This window comes from Tetrao urogallus (assembly GCF_951394365.1).
Source record: "Tetrao urogallus genome assembly, chromosome: 1".
Lineage (NCBI taxonomy): Eukaryota > Metazoa > Chordata > Aves > Galliformes > Phasianidae > Tetrao > Tetrao urogallus.
In genome coordinates this window covers 150,994,008-151,015,977 of record NC_136813.1, presented here as the reverse complement: position 1 = coordinate 151,015,977, position 21,970 = coordinate 150,994,008, and the positions used below count along the sequence as shown (strand labels likewise).

Here is a 21,970-nt window from a genome sequence, read left to right as displayed (position 1 = left end):
AGACCTAAAACAACAGCATCAATACAGACAACTGATTTCTGTAAGAAATACATACGGCCTCTTGAGAAACTGTCAAAAGACTGGACAACTGGGATCACAGAGAGGGAAAAAAAATTCAAAAAGTATGTACAAGTAGCTCAACATCTGATTTTGACAATTTCATGAGGTTATACCTGAAGACCTTGTCAAGCAAGACTTGAAAATTATTATTATTTTAATAATGTATTTATTTTTTAATAGTGTGACACTGCAGATTCTTCACATTGCAGAAATAAAACATCTGGTTGCATAAGCATTAGTTGGTTAGCATTTCCAAGGTAAGCAATAAGTTACTCACCTGCACAACAAATGTTCCCAGAACAATAGTACAGAAGATAGCGTTGTTAAAGATTCCTTCAAAAACATTTCTTTCACCATGAATTTTCCGGGCATTAATTTCATTAAAAAGCTGCATCATTACAAACGTATTAAAGACAATAGTATAATGCTCTGAAGGAGGGGCATGCAGAGGTGCATTTCTTCCACTATCAATATCAAAAATTTTCTCACCTGTGTATAAAAGACATTATATCAGCAGCTTAAATTGGTGGCTTTATACACATACACAGATAGATAGAACTAGATAGATGTACTAGAATTAGAACAAAAATAAATAAATAGTTTTTAAGGCTTCATTTCCCTACAGCTTGGCAAAGTTTCAGTGCTCTTACCAGCAAACAGGAGCGTAAAGACCACTACGAGTTGGTAGAATGCATGACCCAAAATATTCTTCATCATCGTACGAGAAATCAAAGGTTTGTTTCTACCATAAGGCTTTCGCAATAGAAGAGCTTCAGTGGGTGGTTCTGTCGCCAAGGCAAGAGAAGCTAACGTGTCCATTATCAGATTTACCCACAGCATCTGCACAGCTTTAAGCGGAGAATCCTATAAAGACAGGAACGTAAGCTCTCTCCAGCGTAAGTGAACAAGCTGCAGCTATTAAAGGCATTTATTATAAAACACTGTCACATTTTGAATGGAGACCATTACATTCTTCAGGCTAGCATACACCTGAAAGTTGAATTCAAGAGAGTCTCATGATATTTACAGCATTTATTAGCTGTATCTACCAATGTACATACCTGTGTTATGCATGCTCCTGTAAAAGCGACAATTACTGCTACTACATTGACAGTGAGCTGGAACTGAAGAAATTTCGAAATGCTGTCGTATACGTTCCGTCCCCACATAACTGCTTTTACAATACTTGTGAAGTTGTCATCCGTAAGGATAATGTCAGAAGCTTCTTTAGCAACATCAGTTCCAGCAATTCCCTGGTAGAAAAAGAAAAACGCTAGGAAATGCAACAGGATGCACTGATGTATATAGTAGGAACAACTACATCCCTGGTCAGCATATCAGCATTCATTTTAATGCACCATGTCTTTAGAACTACTTTAACGTAAACAACCTAAAGCTGTGCTGCAGCAAGTCTTGCTTCCACATTCTACTGCAGAATGGAAAACACAAAAAATCCTCATCTTTACTTTAAAGATTTTAATGAATAAAGAAATCTCAAGCTGACAATAAAAACCACACTGAGCAAGTTTTCCCTGTTCAAGTTAAAGACCACCAGATGGTGCAGTACTACAGTTTAATCCACATGCTATATAGATTCCAGGAGTAGGAAAATACACGTGTACCTACATGGTAAAGTGATGTACACTGCCAAAAGCTTTTTGAAGAATGTTGGCAGTGAAAAGCAGGACATTAAGTATAATTGCATTTAACATTGCAATGCAATGATATTGTTAGGTTTTAAGCACCTGGAATCTCCTACATACCTAAAAAAATTAAACTTAGTTTATGAGTTAAGTAACATCCACTTAAAGAACGTGGGGTTTTTCTTTTTTTAAATGCCCTAACTACAACTTAATAGAAAATCTAAGGATCCTTATTCTTGATGTTTACTAAGTAAAAGTCACCTGCCCAGCTATGCATACAACTCACAGTTATCTTTGAGTACGATTCTATCATTCCATGGGAAAGCAATATACACTATTCTACCTACATAAATTTGAATCCAAATTTGTAACACAGCACAAGGAGCTGCAACTTAGATTATTTGTTGACAGTGATTTGGTTTTGAAGGGACTCGCATTCTTAGCTGTAATTTTTCTAATGTTTAGTACCACATAGACAAACCAGTCTGCAGAACAAATACATAAATCACAATGAAAGTAAAGACAAAAACAAAGCAAAAAAAGCCACCACACAAGCCTTGCCTATGGAAGACACATTTATGTATTAAATTTTTATCATCTTTTTAATGTTCACCTATTAGCTGAGAAGAGACAAGTCAGCTATTTAATTCCTTCAAGTCAGCTCAGGAAGAACAATAAAATTCCCTTGGCTACAGTAGGCTGCTTAGGTCTCTACAATAAGGCGTACTTAACACATGCTAAATTTAGGCTAAAATGTTTTATCCCAGCAGTTAATTTTCATGGACAGTTAGACTTTGTTTGGCTACCATTTCAAAGGGTGTTTGAGAATTTCAACTGAGAAAGTGTTTCTGAGCTCATACGGACAAACGCAGATCCTAGGCTGCTATGAATATGCTGTTTTATTTAGAATGTACAAGATGTCTTGGTACCACCTCCAAAGGCATTTTAAATATCAACTTGTACTTTTTGCCCTCCTAGTCTCTCTGTTCTTCTGCATCATTTCACAGAAAACAGGTGAATAAACTTAATCCATATCATATATAAGGCTTACTGAAAGCCACTGTATGCTGTTTACCACGTCAGGTCATTTTGCCATATGATGAATAGATCTCATTTCAGGAATATTTCAGTATCAGGAATTGCAGTGCAACAAGTTTTTGTGTAAAAGTGACTAAGGATCTGCAGTGTAAGTTTGTACATTCTACTCATTGGCAAAAGCCAGAAGGACATTTTTAATCAAATAGAAAAAAATGGGAAACTGACCAAAAAAGTAATTAGTTTTAAGTGTGAGAGAAGTTAACGCCCTTAAATGAGCTGTATGTAAGGGTCATGAAACAAGTAAGGCTGTTGAGTCTTGAAAGTGATTTGATAAACTGCTTTATTAAAAGAGTGTTCAAAATATTGAAAGTAAAAAAGTCGTACCATAGCAAATCCAACATCTGCTTTCTTCAGTGCAGGACCATCATTGGTACCATCACCAGTTACTGCTACAACTTGCCTCTGATCAAAGATAGTGCTGTCAATTATACCTAAAGTAAAATGACATCTCAGTATTATAGTTCAAAACAGACAATACAACAAAGATTGAGGTTCAAAGAGAAAGTCATTTTATCATCCTCAAACAAACAAAAACACACAACAACTAGAACCATCTATTATTTATCTCTCAGGGAAAAAAAAGAAGAAGAAAAAAAAGAGTTGGCATATGAAGACACCCTCATTGACATTTCCCACAAATTGTAATCCTATTTTTCTCTAGAAATAGAACTTTACTTGGAAGTTCAAATAACTTTTATTTACCTTTTACCAGAGTGTGTTTGTCAGTAGGAGATGATCTTGCAAGAACACGTAGCTTTGGCCAAATTTTATCTATTCGCTCTTGCTCTATCTGCAAAAAGAACATCAGGTGTATTTTGCAATTACAAGCCTTTACAAAATAGCTGATCCAACTTAAGTCAGCATGCTTACCTCTCCTTTTTCATTGCGTATTCTCCTATTAAAGTCTTTGCCCTCTAAGCACAAAAAGTCTTCACCAGGATTCAGAATACCACATTTTAATGCAATAGCACGAGCAGTATTAATGTTATCACCAGTGACCATACGTACAGTTATGCCTGCACGCTGACATTTTTTTATTGCATCAGGTACCTATATGCAAAAAGTGAAGACAACAAAAAGTTAGACTATACAAACACTTAATAAATTAACAAATTCACATGACTAGACATGTGAGTGAAGTGTCTTCAAGTCAAACCAAAACAACTTATTTTAACATGCTGCTAAGGAACATTTAAGAAATTTAAGTAACCTGCCTTCATCATGTTCCTGAAAAACACACACACCCTGGTTATTTTTTGTTTTGTCTGTCCCATTTATTCCCCCTTTATTTTCCAAATACTGCAGTGTGCAAATCCACCACAGAAAGTCCCATGATACAAGTTATGGAGTAGCAGTCAAAAGTACTAAGTACTGGCTTTACGTTTATGATTATGTAAAATGAACTACAGCTCACACACTACTTGTCAGCCCACAACTTTGACTGTGAAGTGACGCTAATGTGGGTCAGAATGAAGACCCCCTTAAAGCATAAAAGCTTTTACTGTTGAGAAACACTGCCCTCCATAGACTTCAACCACAAGCAGATCTCCTTAGCTCAGTTAACAAATCCTCTTCCCCTTTAGAACCTTGCAGCAAACACAATAGCTAATATGATCCTAATCCACACTCCTAATATTCCTAGTAGTTTAAAGAAGAAAAAAGACCAGTTGTTCCATCTACTGAGACACTGCTTAGTAAGCGCCTTAAGTCATTAGTTTGTACAGAGCTTCAGTAACACAGCATAAGTGTCATTAAGGTTTTAATCTGCTTTTGTAGCTACATTAACTTTTCCCCCTAAGAAATAAGATTTTCGTTTATTAACTATGCTAAAGATGCAAAACTCACTCTTTGCATGACTGAAAACAACATGAACCAGGACCTCCTGAAACAGAAACACTGCAGCTTACACAGTGACCCTACCTCAGGTCTCACAGGATCTTCAATCCCAACAACAGCAATGCATGTCAGACCAGTAACAATGTCATTTTCATTGTCCCATTCTGGCTCTGGTTCCCCTGCTGGAAAGTCTCTAAATGCCAAACAAATGGTTCTGAGCCCTTCAGAAGCCATTGGCTCAATTACAGTTTTTACAATATCATCACGGTCCCTAGGTCTGAATACCTTTGGTTCTCCATCAGCACTCAGTATTTTGAAGCACCTGAAAAGAAAAAATTAAAGTTAGCAGATCTTTATGAAAGTTCAGACTTTTGTGGGAAGTGGTTTATTAGTCAACTTGTTAAAGTTTCCATAAGCTTTACTCTTCCAGACAGACACACTAGCAGATAATCTTCTCCGTATGCACTTAATCTCTTCCTAACTGCAAAACATGCTAGCTGTTCACTGAGATGGTTGTCCTGGGATGAAAATAATGCTCTGTAAATTATGGAAACAAAATTAGTTGCCTCCCAGGAGTAAACATTTTTCACTGTACTTAAATGTAGTAAATGCACTAGCTGTGTCAGTTAATCGAGTTTCAAGTTCAACAAAATAGTCCCACCTTTAACAGTTGCACATGGCTCAGAACTACAGTAAGCTTCCAAAACATGCACACAATGGCTAAGCACTAAACTTACAGAATGAAAAGCAAACTCGCATGGTATGAAGAACCAGTGCTATCCTTTGTCAGTACAAAGGTTTACAGAATAATCAACACGCACGTTACCAATTCTGAGAGAGTTTGGCAGTTCTTAAACATAAAGCATTAAATAAAAAACAAATACTTCAAGCTGTTGTAAAAAAATTAAGAGACTAGGCTCAAAATAACATACTCTAGCATTTCAAGTTGTGTTATTTTAGTCTCTTTATGCCTAGACATCATTGCTTTCCTAGAGCATACATACTTTACTAATAATGTCGCAAACATAACATTACCAAATGCTTTTAACAATAAATTTAATTTTGTTCCTTTGAGTCTTTACCAAAGACTTTAACACAAAACCATAAGAGCTTGTTTCACAAATCAGTGCTAATAGGACACTGAAAAAAAGCCAAGGATTTATGACATTTTGACAGCACCTGAGAGATCTGATAGACAACTTCATTCCAACTGAAATTTGAAGTCTGTCATTGATTTGGGTTACCTGTTCAAATGTCAGCAACCACTGTATGTATCTCGCATTATCACCAATCACAGAGTTTGTGAGTAATCCCAAGTATACAGAGATGACTATATGGAAATCAGTAAGTTTTACGTCAAGACTGAAACAAGTTTTAGTTAAAAATATTTGACTTGAGACATGAGTGTAAATAAAGAAGAAAAGCTGCTCTGCTTGAAAAGTTTTGCAGCATTTCTTCTACACTTACAGGTGACTCATTTATATTATTTAAATATATATATATGTATACTTATATTCATGTTTAAGTTTTCAGTGCTCAGTAGTCATTTCTGTGATAGTGAAGAATGTGCAGCACAAATGACAAGCCATGTTATGATCAACTTCTTTCACTGCACAGACAGAAGATAAAGAAAACAGCTAGGATTTTCTCAGATGGTGCTGCTCAAATAGTTTCAGGCTTACAGCTACTTCAGTACCATCTAAATCACTCCATATTTTCTTGTTCTTTCTTAGCTATCACTATTTATTATCTCAGATGTGAAGCCAAATGAATCGCATGAGTCAAGGCTGAATGAGTTCTAGCATATTCTAAAGTTCAACTGTTTAACAACAAAAGAAGAAAAAAATTCCCCAAAGCTAGAAAAAATGCACGTGTAAGCATACTTACTGATGAAGCTTGGCTTAAAATCTAGCTAAGATTTAGATATGAATTATTCCAAAGTTCTGTATCAAAAGGAACTAGAAAGTCCTTGAAAGACTGATATTCTGCTGTGAGCTCTAAGCTGGTGGAGAAGGAGAAAAATCATCTTTTCTACTTAGCGTGTTAGTATGTCCCTACATGGGGCCAGGTAGCAAGCTAAAAGTTAAGATGGTACATGCTACTATTAAGACTAGAAAGAGTTTGAAGCCAGGACTGAAAACAGACTGGTTACAACTACAGCTCCTAGACAACATAACATAATGCACACATACCTTCTCCCCTAGCCTGCTTAGGAGTTACCACAGCTTTCTACATACTAAGGTTTGTTCCAATGGCAACACATCTCTCACTAACAGTCTAGCAAATAAAACAAAAGGCCCCTGGAAATGGGCAGACAAGTAAGGAAACAACTTGCTTTGTCATACTAAAAGAACAATTAACTTTCTCTTTTACTCAAGGTTCAACCTCCTATCAAAGTAATCAGCTTTGACACCCATTCACACTGTCCTTTGGAGCTGGAAGTAATCTTTTGCAAAGGAACCAAACTCCAGACAGAATTTGAATGGATCAGCTGCCAGGACTTCCACACTTAAAATTAAGATGGTTTAACTAGACAGGCTTGCCTGTATAAGAATCACACTCTGAAGAGCTCTACGTCTGCTTTATATCTTTCAGTGCATTAGATTTAAAGTTATTCAAGTGTTCCTTCCCATTTTATTGCATAAAGTCAAATAATCAAGAGACACAAGACAGGAAACTAGCAGCTATTTCAAGGGTACAGGACTGTTGCACTTGTTCATAAACACAGCTACAGAAATAATTTGCAGACTACAGCATAATGTTGTTCAGCAGTTTACAGTCTCACAAAGTTGAGCCAAATTCAAAGTGCTAAAGTACAATAGTAGCTGTTCTTACTTTTTAAGAACTATCTCAGAGGCACCTTTACTGAAAATTCGGAAACTGCCATCAGAGTTTTTTAACACAGTACTCATAGATTTTCTAACAGAGTTGAAGGTGTACACTTTGTGCAACTTCTCTTCTGGGATCTCATTTCGTACATCCTGATAATCACGTTTTAAATCCAAAAGAAAACCCAGCAAGGCACATTCAGTTTTGTTTCCAACATGACGTGGTAAACCACCTTCTTTTTCAGGAGGCTGCAAGAAAAACAATAATCTTCACTTATTAAAAGGTTAATGTAAGAACCACTGAAGTACAGCATTTAGAAAACAAGGAAGCCAAGTCTAAGTTCAGCTCTGAGTTGGGAAGTTTCACTTTTGCAATGATTAATCTATAAATTCCTATGAGTCATAAGCTCACACTACTGGCTTTCATAAGTGACTTCTGCACCTGTTTAGTCTTTCAATACATTTCTCAGGCTCAAAAATCACCTACGAAATCTATGTAAAATGCAGAGCTGACCTTCCCTTTTAGTTAGCTTCCACTGCTTGAAATAACTGTCTGGATCACTTGGGTGTACTGGGTCCCTGAATAATTTTGCAATTTACAAGTACTGTTAAGTTTAAGGAAACTGTCTTTAAAATACTAGATGCCATTATTTCTGCAAAGTTAATGTATTCTCACCTGTAACAGTACTTCCTTAATAATATACTATGAACACATCACCTGGTAGCCTTCTATGGAAGAGAATTAAGTCTTTAAGCTTCTTAAGCCTCACTACAAGTTCTGTTTTCCAGTCAATGTCCTGTTCAACATGTTTCTGAAATCTCTCCAGTTTTCAGCCCTTTAATACCAAAACGATTTCTTATCTCAGAAATGTGGAATATACAGACTTTTGTCACACATGAAAGAATACTTTCCTGAAGATATTTCTGAGCATATATATACATAACATCAGTTGTACTTTGTAGAAAAACAAGGAGAAAAAAAAAAAGCAGAACTTACTCTGCCTGACCAGGCCCCGAATATCTCAATCACAACTGTATTTGTTGTAAGACAGGGATCTATTTTCATTCTTAAGAGCTGCAACATCTTGTGTTTTAATGAAAGCTAAGTTCTAAAACGTTCAGTTCAACACGCTCCCCAGACATCAGCATACTGGTGCAAATCCAGCTGCAAAAATGAAGGGTCCAGAGCACCTGCCTAAGAGACTTTTATGCATAGGTACCTTTTATTTCTATAAAAAGATTTTTAGGAATTGGACTATGAAATTCCTCATGCCGTAACTCATTCCACAGAGTTAGATGCTTGTGGCCTTGACGCACTCCCTCAACTGCTACCAAAAAAAATCCTGTGAACATCTTTGTTGGCTGACAATTGACTTCTGGACTGTGGTTTTGCTTGTGTACTCAGCCTACAGATTTGTAATAATAGTATCTGGAATAAAAACCCAAACTTGTCTGCACCTGCATTTTCCCATCATATTTTGGGCATCCTATGCTACCCTTAAACATCGACTTTGAAGTAGCACTCAAATCAAACTATGATGCCTTCCAAATAAAAAGCTCTCCTTATAAAAACAAAATTAGACAAATTTACCAACTTACGAGGAGAAAACATACCTTTGGATCATCAATTCAAAACAGTTCTTTAAGTTCAGCCTTAATTGAACTGTTAAGTAATTCACAGTAAGTACAAAACACTATACAGTTTTCTGCCACACAGTTATACTTAATTGCCTGCCATGCAGCAACCAGACCGTTTTCATCTTTTGAAGATGTTTAGTTGTTTCGGTTAAAATGAATAAGTGTACTTACCAGTATTTTGGAAGTGTAAGCACAATTAACAGAAATTCCTGTGACAAGATAAGCCATGATATTCTCTGGAATAGCTTCTGGTGCTGGAATTTTTTTGTAATGTTTTTCACTGATGTAAGCTTGGACCACTGTCATCCTGTTCATAGTCAATGTTCCTGTTTTATCTGAGCAAATAGCTGTGGCATTACCCATTGTTTCACATGCATCCAGATGTCTCACCAAGTTATTGTCTCTCATCATTTTCTAAGAAAATAAAAGCAGTTAATAGTCAACCATAACCTTCACCCCCCATTTTTGAAATTCTCATTTAGAGCGTTCAGTTTCAGACAGCAGTTTCAGAACATGCTCATCTTTCAAGTTCTCTGGCTAGTTGCTGTAAGGATTACCCTAAGTCTATCATGTCACAGTAAGCGTCAGCATGACCAAAGAGCTCCTAAACAGAGCAACCTATTTTCTCCACATCTGCATGTCAGACCAACTACTGTTACAGCTCAGACTAATAAGGATATTTGTGTATACAGAACTTGAATACAGCTTTATCAAACACAATATTAAAACATATTTCACAAGTAAGGTGGGATTCTATTGGCTCAAGTCTGTTGTTTCTGCACACTCAAAGGAGGAAGTAAGCTATGCCCCAGACTTACCATAAGATTTATATTTCAAAGATGCCAGCGTCACACTTCATATCAAATACAAACTGGGAACCTAACTGGTCAGCTAAGAGAGTGAGGACTAGACAAGTAAAGGTCTAATATTGCTTACGAGTCTTTACTTAATGTGTTTGTCTTTAGAATCTGCTCCCCTTCCACCCACTTACCTTAACAGAATAAGCCAATGATATGGTGACTGCAAGCGGAAGACCTTCTGGTACTGCCACCACCAAGACTGTAACTCCAATAATGAAGAACTTCACAAAGTACTGAATATAAATTGGTGTACATTCAGCAAGCCAGGGTCGCTTCTGAACCCAGAAGGTATCAATCACAAAATACAGCACAAGGATAATGACTGTGATTGCAGACATCAACAAACCTTGTTAAAAAGAGAAAAAACAGTTTTCAGAAGAAATAGTTAAAATGTGTGACAATACAGATTCTGGATAAGTCAAGGGCAAACATTTCTCCCTTTGTAGAAGATACAATTCAGAATTTCAACAGGCAATTCAGAAAACATGGAGATAGTTCTCAGAGGTATATTGACTTTCAACACAAGTATTTCCTCATGAATTTCACTTAAAAGCCTATAAACTATGGGTTGTTTTGGGTTTTTTTTCCCAATTAATTGAAAAGTGTAGATCTAATTATGAAGGAGAGACCATTATGTAAAGTAAACTGACTGTTCAGAATAACAATTAAAGGAGTTCAGGAAGCTTTCCATGACTATACTGGTGACGTACTCAGCAGAGAAAGCAGGTATCTCTTCATACCTTACTTCCTGCTGAAGCTGGGAGTTAATATGGCAGGTAAGCACAATGTTCAATGACATTGGAATAACTGGGAAGACGAATTAGAACTCAAGTTAACAAGCTGAGTGGCACACTTCAGATAGTACAAGAAAAAGAGCAAAAGAAATTGCACCTTGTGAAAACACCAGAAATAGCCTGTTGAACTCTACGGTCAATTTACTGTTCTCCAGATATATCACTAAATGCTATGTTTATCTAGAAATATCTTTTATAACAGTAATCCAATATTTGTCTGAATTTTCTGTTCTAGAAGCTAATACACTAAAGCTTGAGTATTTAAATCAGGAAAAACATTACCAGTATTATGCAGTCAGAGAAGCCATCAGCACCCTTAAGCATGATGGCACACTTACATGTATTTGAATTTTACACTTCACTTCAGTAGCTAGCTTTGATCAGCTTATCTTCTCATGCAAACGTGAGGCATCAGCAAAAAAGAGTACTGGTGAGGCATACCTGCTTTGCCAATCTGAACTGCAAGCTTTGTAAGTTTGCCTTGGAGAACAGATTTTTCTTTCTTTGGCAAATTTGATCTCTTCTTATCTTTTTCATCTCCATCCACACCATCCTCACTCTTCAGTGGCTGCATTTCCATAGCTGCACCATCTTGAGCTTTAGCTATAAGTTACAAACAAATAAGATTTAGCCATTCTAGTATCCCTGAAATCAACAGTACACAGAGTTTGATTATATTGGCTTAGCACAAGTGTTGCGTCGTACCAGATATTCAGAGAAGGCATAACATTCTTCAATATCTAGCTAGATACCACAGAAATAAAGTTCAGAAATGTTTACTATCAAGACTATCAAGTTCATTTTTCATTTGATCATTTTTTTAGGAAGATTGACTTAGACTATGTTTAACCTAGGCACTTTGAATGTAAGGATGCAATAAGCATTTTCATACTAAAGTATGTTGTCACTGAAAATAAGTACTTAGAAGGGAGGATCACAGAAACTGCATTTACCTTTGTTGCGGTTCTCAACAGCTCCATCTTGCTTTTTGCCTGTCAGAGAAGGGAACAAGTTATGTTTCACACTGGCCATGCAGAGTCCATCTAAGTATTAAGGCTTATCTAGAAGACATATTAATATCTGCTGAGACAAGTAACTATTTCAAAAACTGTAAATCAAACTGGGAGACAGAAGGCTAACACAAATAGTTGATGTGTAAGTTAACTCACAGAAACAACTCATTTTTTTCGGACAGCAGAAGTCTCGTACAGGAAAAGCATTACTCAGACACAGTTAAGTTCGAACAGACTGATACAAACATTCATATGCAACTAAACAAAAATACAGCAGAAGGCATTGCTGGGCCAGACAGCTGTCCTATCAAAGTGTCTTCAGTTGAAGAGAGTAGTGATCTAGTTGTGAGGAAAGCACCTAAAAGGCTTTCCTAAACTTTTACTGGGAAGGGGATTTGTGACAAGCAAGAGATCCTGACAGTCTCACTCTTACTCTGTTCCAACACTGGCAAGTCTGCCTGACTACTGCTGCAATGAATTTTAAAATTCCACCTACAGAATCAGTGCTTTTGCATACTACAGTAATTTCTGCAGTGCTATATCTTTACAAATAAATATTTATAAATCCACATCAAAGCTTAATGGAGGTACAGTGCTGGATTACTGGATCTACGCTAACCCTATTTACGCAAGCATGAACATAATCTGTTGGCAACACACCAACATTAAAGAATGAAGGGAATAGTTCAAGTTCCTAACAAAATACCACTCCTACCTCTGTTCAGAAATGGGGGTCAGCAGAAGATCATGAAGACCATTAGAATAATTAAAAAGTAATGAATGAAATTTATGAATGAAACATTAAATGCCACTAAACCTAACTATGTCAACAAGCAGCTTGTTAGAAGGTCACTATCCTTTTTTGTTTGGGTTTTCGGGTAAGATGGCTTACATACCCTGACAAGTGGCAAACTGGCAGCTTTTCTCTTAACTAGAGAAATCTAACTTTACAGTTACTATTAGCAGTAACTTCAAATGAAAGAATAAAGTCAAAGAACCTTAAACAAAACCCAGAATTGTTCAGTTTCACTGCTATTTCATTTTATCTTCTGCTTTAAAGTAAGTAGCCTGAAGTGAATGAGAGCTAGAAGGAAACAGAATAAAATTCAGCTAGAAGAAAATCAACTTGTCAAGCATCCTATCATGGATGACATTTAGTACCTCCAGTGTACTGTTGTATTACTACTGATATCTGTTTTTTTACATACAAGCTTTTCTTCCAGCATCCTCTGAACAGCTGATGAGAAAAAACAGCATGCTCATCTTCTCCTGAAGATGTCACTTTGGACTTGTTAAGAATTCATTACCTGCTGATTTAGTATTTGTTCTTTCTTAGGTCTATTTTCTCTCCTACAAGAACAAAGTTATTGTACACTTGAACACTTGAATTGCTTCTAACTCCCTGCACATACACATGCTTTCACTCTGAACCAAGACATATACAGCCAACTAAAGATAGCCACTTTAATCTCCTTAACATTCACAGAGAAGCTAATTTAGTTTAACCTGAATTTTACCAAGGAGAATCTTAACAGTCACATAACTTAAGGGAAAGAGGAAGTTGCCTATCTTGGGAGACAAATTAAAGACAGGTTTTCTGTTCCAACAATACATCAAAACACTATTTATCAAAAAAAAAAACTTTTGCTTTTATAATTCATATTAGCAGACTATCAATAAAAGCTATCATCTTGTCCCATAGCAGCTAATATAGCTTACTTCCTTCTCCCTCCTCTGTCAGACAAGAGTAAAAGGTGGAAAATGGTCTAAATCAATTCCTGACAGTGCTGCAAATCAGCTTCTACTCTTCACTATTCCTCTTAAGCTTGAATCTCACTCTGAACTCAAAGCAAATTTCAGAAAGGGCCAGAATTTTGAAGTTACTTGTAGATAAGGCTGCCAAGAAAAAAAGCACAGTTCAATCTTAACCCCTGCACAGAGCACACATTTCAATCATCACCAACTCAGTTTGAAAGCCAAGATTCCTAAGCACATTCCTATATGGCTTCCCATCATCATTTCTTATTCCTTTGAACAAAGAGCACACTTTTCTGCAAAAACCCTCGCAGACTCCCTCCCATTCAGTTAATCTCACAACGGTTTCTACGAAAACTTTGTGGTGGTAAAGTTCACCACCTAACACATCTTACGAAGGCTAGCATCAAAACATCACTATTTAGCATTTCCAAGCTTTGATTCTTAGGCAAGATAAAAGATTATGACTTATAACACTAGTAGCTGATTAAAGCCTTCCAAATAAGGAAGATGTCCTGTTTCACCCTTCACAGAAGAGCTCTAATATGGTCTGGGTTACAATTTCCTTATTCTTCTGAAAGGAAAGTTTACAGAAAAGCATCACTAAATTCTTTTATTTTGTACTTCTTTGAGATTTACAACTGTGGAAAAGGGCTGAAAGAAGAAACTATCTGCTTACCTTTAACAAACTATGTTATATTTCTACTTAAGTTACCCACGAGCTCAGCATATCAATGATACAAACTTCTTTTCAAATGGGATTTTTTCATTAAAAAGCTTGCCTTACAAGACACAATTAAAAGCAGAACTAGATGCTCATTAGGCTGATTTATTGTTAATAGCCCCTTTGTCATAAACAAGTGTTTGTTATGAAACATGAATGTACTTTAAAGTTACGTGAGATGACAGTTTAACAAGTTATACACAATAAGACTGGCTAAACTTCCCAGCCCCTAATTCATCAATGTGACCAGAAGTTGTTAATTAAGCTTTTGTTATGTGTTTTTTTAATGATGCACACTTCCAGGCCACTGGACCCCCTTCTTTTTTTCCTTCCTGTGAATCTTCTCAAAATATAAGACTTAAAGATCTCTAGCTCCAGGTGACTATAATACTTTTCCATTCTACAATATTCAAGAGTTCACCCCTTCCTTCATAACGAAACAAGATTATTATGCTTACTTTTCTTGTCCTTCTTCTCTTTTTCCTTCTCCTCTTCATCTCCTCCAGCCCCAAGCAAAGTAAAGATGATTCCTGTCTGAGAGTTCACACCTACAGCAGTAACTACCATCCTTCCAGAGCCTTCCATCACATGAGTACCTGGAAGAGGGTATTGGATTTTCCATTGAAACTTCAACTATTGTATGAAGAGCACATAGGAAATCCATTCTCAAACTTCATAGTGACAGAATCATAAGATGATGCACATAGGTACCTTAAAACACAGCAAAATAATTGCAAAAACCATCTGGAAAATAAAGCCATAATCAACCACACGAAATGCTCATCAGCTTTAAGAATCTGTTTGCTTGGACAAAGTTTTGCAGAAGATATCAGCCTAGATAAGGTCCAGTTCACTAGATCTAAATATCACAATTTAAAATCATCAGTTCCAAAAGGAAAGCTAATCACATTCTTTCAATGCTACACACCTGAAAGCAGCATAGGATCTCTGTCCAAAGACTTCTTAACATGGTCAGACTCTCCAGTTAGTGAGCTTTCATCAATTTTGAGGTCATTTCCTTGAATAAGGATGCCATCAGCCGGTAAAAGGTCACCTACAAGAGATCATTAGGTGTGTTGACTTCAGATACTTCTTTGAAAACAAAATAAAGTTCAACTCAAAAAAAAGTTTACCATATTTCACTTGTGCAATATCTCCAACAATTATGTCAGCTACTGGTATTTGGATGACTTGGCCACCTCTGATGACTGTGAATTTCTGTTCTTGTTCAATACGGCTCTGCAGTCCTCGAAATTGTTTCTCTTTACTCCAGTCATTGAAAGCTGTTACTAATACAACACAAACTACAGAAAGGAGGATTGCTGCTCCTTCAATCCAACCTGCTTCAGATTCCTCCTCCTCTTCACCAACATTTACTGATCCACATACTGTAGGAAACAAGATTTAGAGCATTTAGAGCAGAAGACTTGCAGAGATAATTATTTCATAAAACAAAAGTTCTCCCATACAGAAAAGTGGTTGCTAAACATTCTCCTTGCTGGCTTTTACAGCAATTTTAGATTATTTTCAATAAGGGTAGCACACAAAGAACGTCCATGTTTTTATAAACACAAGAGAAGCTGACAAAGTTACCCAGTTTGCATTATCTTGTTACGTGACATGCGTTAAGAGGCAAAGATTGGACAACTAGTTATCCACCTCCTGACGCCAACATTTCCTACTTTACGCTTCTCCCAACAAACCAGATGCAATTGTGAAAGTTTGGTTTAACTGAGGCCAGATCCCTCCATCTTCTTTTAGCTTCATTTCTTAAATTGGACAGTTACAAGTGCCATAGTGCAAAATCATGAAAAAATTAAGACACACTGACTTCCTAAAGAAAGCCGATGAACACAAGTTACAAATCGCTTAAATATTTGAGATGAAGCTAGCAAGACACTTGTACAGAAGCTTGGCTGATCTCAGACAGATCATAGCTCCTGCTGCTTATATTTCATCTTTTCCACTACTTTGTCTAGAATCAGCCTAGATCATGACATAGGAAATCCTGTGTTGCCTTTTTAAGGCACAATAAGAGTCCTAGTACTGTCTCCATAAGGAATAATCAGCTACATTTCCACCGTCTTATTATCTTCCATCAGACTCAATAGTAGCATGCTGGACAAAGCAAGTCAGTAGTATAACAGAGGTAGGTATCTACTTTTTCATTTACTTACATGCTTCATTTCCTCCAGGAGGCTGGTAAAAAGAAAGGCCCAAGGACACTACGGCTGCAATTTCTAATATAATTAGTGTAACATCCTGTAGTGCTTCCCATACTAACTGAAGAAATGTTTTTGGCTTTTTAGGAGGTATAAAGTTCTTCCCAAAAACTGCTTCTCTCCTTTCTATATCTGCTGGGTTTCCACTTAAACCTATTTAGTAAGAAGACAAAGTTAGTGATTCCCCATTCATGGAGTCATGTGTCACTCCACATTTTATAATAATACTGAAGAAAACATATCATGTACACTTACACAGGTGTCATCCTTAAACCAGACTTGCTATATTTCACAACTCACATTTCACCAATAATCAAGAAAATGAAGGTCTACCTACTTGTACTTAACGTGGTGGAATAACAAAATAACACTGACATTCCCCCCCCCCAAAAAAAAGTAAATAAGCGTGCAAGACAAGATTATTAGAGGGGTGCTCCAAAAGTAATGCCTCCTATTTTATTATATTGCTCTGCTGCATCAGAGGCAGATGTTGTTGGTGGTATGTTGGTAAAGGTTGAGCCTTCCCACCAATATTCCACTACAGATGGCAGCAGGGGGCAGTCAGACAAAATGATACCTGACATGGGAACACAAATGAAGCAAATGTGTGGAACTGAATTCCTCCATGTAGAAAAAATTACACTTCTTAACATTCATTGATACTTGCTGACCGTTTATGGTGACCAAACCGTAGATGTGAGCACAGTGAAGCAGGGGGTGGTGAGTTTCAGCATCAATGACATTCGGTCACCTCCACTGAGCAGATTTTCAAGAACACAGAACACAGGCTCTTGCTTATCAGTGGCAAAAGTACACTGTAACAGTGGTGGCCATGTTGTAAAACAGTGTTTTGTAGCTGAGAATTAGCTCTATCAAATAGTGTCACTGTGCTCCTTGCATCTGTTGTAATTTCCATGTAAATAAATAGGTTACATTACTTTCAGAGCAGCCTACATAGTAGAACTGCTACAACAGAGACTGAGCAGCACCATCCAGTTCTAGCAAGCCTGGGACTCCAGCTCTGGTTGCCTTAGTATGGATTCTGCATTCAGAGAGAGCATCTCAGGATCCGATAGCTCATCTAATACTTTGATGATATGTTTAATTAAATTAACAATTTAAAATACTATGAATGCCAAGTTTATGCATTATTTATTATATAAAACTCTATTACAGTCACTGAAGCTCTCCAGGAATCACAAGGTGAGTAGCAGCCACAGTGCTGCTTCAATCTGGACAGCAGCTGTTGACTGCTCTGAAGCTTCCATCTCTTCACATCCACTATCAGAGAGCCTATGTGGGACTGCATATGTAGTCAGTCCTTATGGTTTATCATCTCAGCTTTATGCTCGCCTTCTTTCTTAGGTACTATATTTCTTTCTGAATCCTTTTCACTGCTCCAGTTCTCGCACCATCCTTGAGGACGCCAATAATTAAGAGTGAGGGACATTCACCAGAAATTGCTGCATCCTTCAACAGTTAGCTAAGCCCATAAAAACAAAAGAATACCAAGTATATTAAGTGCAAAGTCATGCACCCAAGGTCTTCCATATGTTTAGTTCCTGCAGAAGCCTTCAACAATAGTCAGTTGCCTAATGCCTCACTACAGCTTTCAATTTGCACCACTAGCTCCTTTTGGAAGGGAAAATGAATCAAGTTTTTGCTGTATTCAGGGCAGAGCTTTGGATACCTCACAACCTTATTGTTTCAAGTAGTTGTTATGTGTGTTTCCTTTTAACAAAGACAACAAAGACAGCAATTTTCTGAGCAGTAGTTTTTCAGCAGTTAACCCAACTGCTTAGGGATTATCAAGGCATTAAAAACACACTAGGTAACCAACAAGTACGCAACTGGCTTTGATATTAAATGGATAATCTAACAACTCCAACAGTCATTTCCTAGAATCAAGTAGGAACTAGTAAGCAATCAAAATGATGTAGACTTATGGAAACATTGATGGCAGTCTCTCTCCAGAAAACACGGAGGATTTTGTTATTGTAGATACATCAAACGTTCATTTATTTGATCTTATTTGAGTTTGTACACATAAAAATGACATAAGCATCAGCATTAAATAGTAAGCATTTAATTTATTTAAAGTGGTACTGGTCAAAGATAGTTCTATTTCTATTTCTCATTTTATATCAAGTAGGTCTGATCTTCATTTTGTCTGAGAAGAGAAATTATCTTACATTGTCAACAGCCTCAAAGCAAGCAATAACACACCGAACTTGCTCACTCCATTTCAAATCTGTCTGTACTTTTGCAGTGAAGCACTAGTAATTATGCAAGCCAGCATTTCATATCATAGAGACCTTCTGAATAAGAAGTGTCATTAGGCCTCGTAGATACGCACGTAACTTCAAAGAACTCGAAGTAGTATAATGCACAGAACAGAACTATAGACTATTCTGAGTTGGAATGAACCCATGATGATCAAACTTAACTCCTAAGCAGCTTTCATAGTCCTGTTCAGGTTTTCTCCTTAGAAATTTCTTTGCTTTTAACATTTACACCTTGAATAACAACACTGAAACCTAGTTCTCCTTCTACATTAATTCTACAGTAACACCTCTCTGAGACAACCTTATTCTCGAAAAATTCACATAGGGATTTAGAACCAAAACACCATTTCTGTACAATTTGTAACTCATCTTAACCTTTACCGATGTAATTATCAGGTTCAGCTATTGAATCTTTTTGCAAATCTATTGGAAATTTTTGAGCTGCTATCACACTTACAAAAAAGCTGCATCTTTTTATCAAGTTAGCGATTGTTAAACACATCTAAAATGTTAAGCTCTTTTAAAAGGAAAGGCTCTGATTGTGCAGCTCTCAGTACAGTAGAATCAGTCTGCTATCTAGCTGTGTGACGTTACAGGACACCCATGAAGTGAACCCTGCAGTACACCATCTGCTTGGTGATTTTCATGAACATGCATCCTTATAGATTGTAATAACGGGCCTTAAGCTTCACAGACCACTGCAGAATTGGATTGCACCCTCAGCTCAGTCCCGATTTTTTGAATACTACTGAAGATTCCCTTCTCACTGGAAAAACATCAAATGAAAAAAAAAACACCAAAACAAACAAACAAAAACAAACAAAAAAACAACAAAAGCAACAACAACAAAAAACCAAACAACTTTCAATACCATTCAACAGGTTCACAAGGTGCCAGGATACCACTGCTCTTAACCTAAGAATGTTACATTGCTTGTACACATGCACTAACTTTAGAACAGCTGCTGATGAGAAACAGAGTTTGCATCCCTCAGGTTGTACGTGTTTCTTTGTCAGCCTAAAACTGGTCTAGTGGTCCATCGGGTATACGAGCTAGCTACTTGCTATTTGTTAAAAGGAACCCAGTTGACATTCAGAAATCATTTCAGCAATCTGGACTTAAGGAATCTGGTAGAGAAAGCCAAAATACACTACATGTAGATGCACAGAGAAGTATATCCTTCAGCATTACACAATCATGGAATTGCAGGAGTTGGAAGGGACCTCAAGAGATCATTGAGATCAACCCCTCTGCTAAAGCAGGTTCTCTATAATAGGTCCCACACGTAGGCATTACTGGGCTGTTCTTGAGACAAGACGACAAAAAATTTCCATAGCATTTCAGAAGGACAGAAAGCAATACCTCTCCAGAATTAAGACAGCAAGTACTTCACTGCTACCAACATGAAGCTGCTTAAAAGCTGTGAGAGTGCTTAAATGCAGAGAAACCAGAATTTGCCAGTATCTTGATTTTGGTATTTGGTATTAATCTCTATCGACAGCAGGACATCAACTTAACATAAGCTAAACATGTTTAAAAAAAATGATTTCAATGAGATAATACAATTTAGATAAGCAGTACAACTGGAGCCTATTTCTTTCACAAATTAAAACTCACAGTTTTCACTTCAACTGGAAAAGAGGGTTAAGTGTTCAAGAAAACTTCTGGAAAGCTCTCAGCAAGGACACTCATTACATTTATAAATAGTGACATTTCCAGAATGCCACTGAGTCTGAAATGGCAAACATTTGTTTAAAAGATCCTTATTTCTAGAGACCAAGAATGCGTGATTACTTTGCATACCTCCTACTCGTGGTTATAGTACCTTTCAGTGCCTGAAGCTATACCAACAGTTAATCTTGTTGATCAACTGAAAATTACAGAAGAATAGTGAATTATGAAGACTTAAGTTAGACGTGGCTTAGAAATCCCATAGTATTGTACTACAGTACAATTACATAGCAATTTTTAAAACTAGTGAAATCTGTTATATTAAGGAATGCAAAAGCTGGGTCACAACACACAAGAACTAACTAGACCTGCATTGGACTACTAGAACCTTGTTCTATGACATCCCTTTGTTCACAAACTTACACATTCATAGCAGGTTAAACACTGTTATTTTGCATTTCTATTTCCTATCTGGATTCCTACATCAAAGCTTCCTCCTATGTGCAATTTTGCCACTAATTCAAAATGATGCACAGTTGGACCAGTTGGAAACCCTTGCTTACTTAATGAAGTATCAACCTGCTTTAGAGAAGAAACATATATTATTATAGTAACTGAAATACCTTTATGAACTTTCCTATATTAAAACAACAATGACAAACAAACTAGTTTGACTGAAACATTTCTGAAGTGGAATTTTCTCAGTAATAATGTGAAAATTATCTTACCTTCATTTGGTGAAGTTTTCAATTTTGTACAGATGCCCTGCACATCTCCATAGCATTCCTGTATTTTATGCAGTGCATCTGTAGCTCGAAGTTCCATAAGAGAACGGAGCTCTGCAAGAGTGACTCCAAATTCTCCATGATTTGCTTCTTTGACAGCATTTTTTACACCACTATATGCAACCGAGTTGTTTGCCATATCACCCATCTTGTATGCAGTCTTTAGCGTCGGTAATTTCCAGTAAGGAATAAGACTTCAGCTTAAAATATTTCCAAAAGGAAAATAAATCCTCTGGGTATGAAGACAGTCAAGGCAGCAGACACATCACCCAAGTAAGAGACCCATTCTGGAGAGATATCTTTGAGGTCGTCCCATGGCGAGCTGTGTTCCCCAAGCCAAATGACAGGCACAATCTAGGGAAAGAATAAACACAGATTAATATACCACATTGCAAGACCATCCTATCTTACTGAGGCTACAGAACAAATTTCTGCTTAAAGACAAGTTCTATATATTTCTCACAATGTTTTTAGTCAGTATTCAGCTGGCAGAGTGATAAGGCATAAAATAAATGCCTCCTGTCCCAAAATAACCCTACATTATTGCAACTCCCTAACCTCTCAGAAGAGCCGTTGTCTTCACATCTTAGATTTTGTTTGGTACATCCCTATGGTTTGTCACCAACAGGAAACCTTTATAAATGCCTGGAAGTAAATCAGCTCCCAGGGAAATGAAATATGGAACATCCACTACGGGCAACACGCAGTTAACAACACGCTCAGGTCACAAACACTGATACAACAAAAACACCGGAGAA

General features: G+C 36.9%; 1 protein-coding gene across 11 annotated transcripts in view; it reads right to left on the bottom strand.

Annotated features, from left to right (window-relative positions):
• ATP2B1 (ATPase plasma membrane Ca2+ transporting 1) overlaps positions 1-21,360 on the bottom strand; it is a gene marked incomplete at both ends in the record, with an annotated part of 29,734 nt that extends 8,374 nt beyond the window's left edge. For 3 of the 11 annotated variants that reach the window (XM_079549129.1, XM_079549132.1, XM_079549134.1), the window contains 17 exons: positions 338-549; positions 711-924; positions 1,122-1,313; positions 3,126-3,232; positions 3,504-3,591; positions 3,672-3,851; positions 4,722-4,959; positions 7,473-7,714; positions 9,275-9,517; positions 10,095-10,309; positions 11,199-11,360; positions 11,711-11,749; positions 14,708-14,845; positions 15,178-15,303; positions 15,383-15,637; positions 16,427-16,624; positions 21,156-21,360. In XM_079549129.1, the coding sequence (XP_079405255.1) occupies positions 338-549; positions 711-924; positions 1,122-1,313; positions 3,126-3,232; positions 3,504-3,591; positions 3,672-3,851; positions 4,722-4,959; positions 7,473-7,714; positions 9,275-9,517; positions 10,095-10,309; positions 11,199-11,360; positions 11,711-11,749; positions 14,708-14,845; positions 15,178-15,303; positions 15,383-15,637; positions 16,427-16,624; positions 21,156-21,360 (3,054 nt within the window). The remainder of the gene's footprint in view (positions 1-337; positions 550-710; positions 925-1,121; positions 1,314-3,125; positions 3,233-3,503; positions 3,592-3,671; positions 3,852-4,721; positions 4,960-7,472; positions 7,715-9,274; positions 9,518-10,094; positions 10,310-11,198; positions 11,361-11,710; positions 11,750-14,707; positions 14,846-15,177; positions 15,304-15,382; positions 15,638-16,426; positions 16,625-21,155) is intronic. The other 8 variants (XM_079549135.1, XM_079549138.1, XM_079549137.1 and 5 more) reach the window with 7 other exon arrangements.
• Positions 21,361-21,970: the final 610 nt, after the last annotated feature.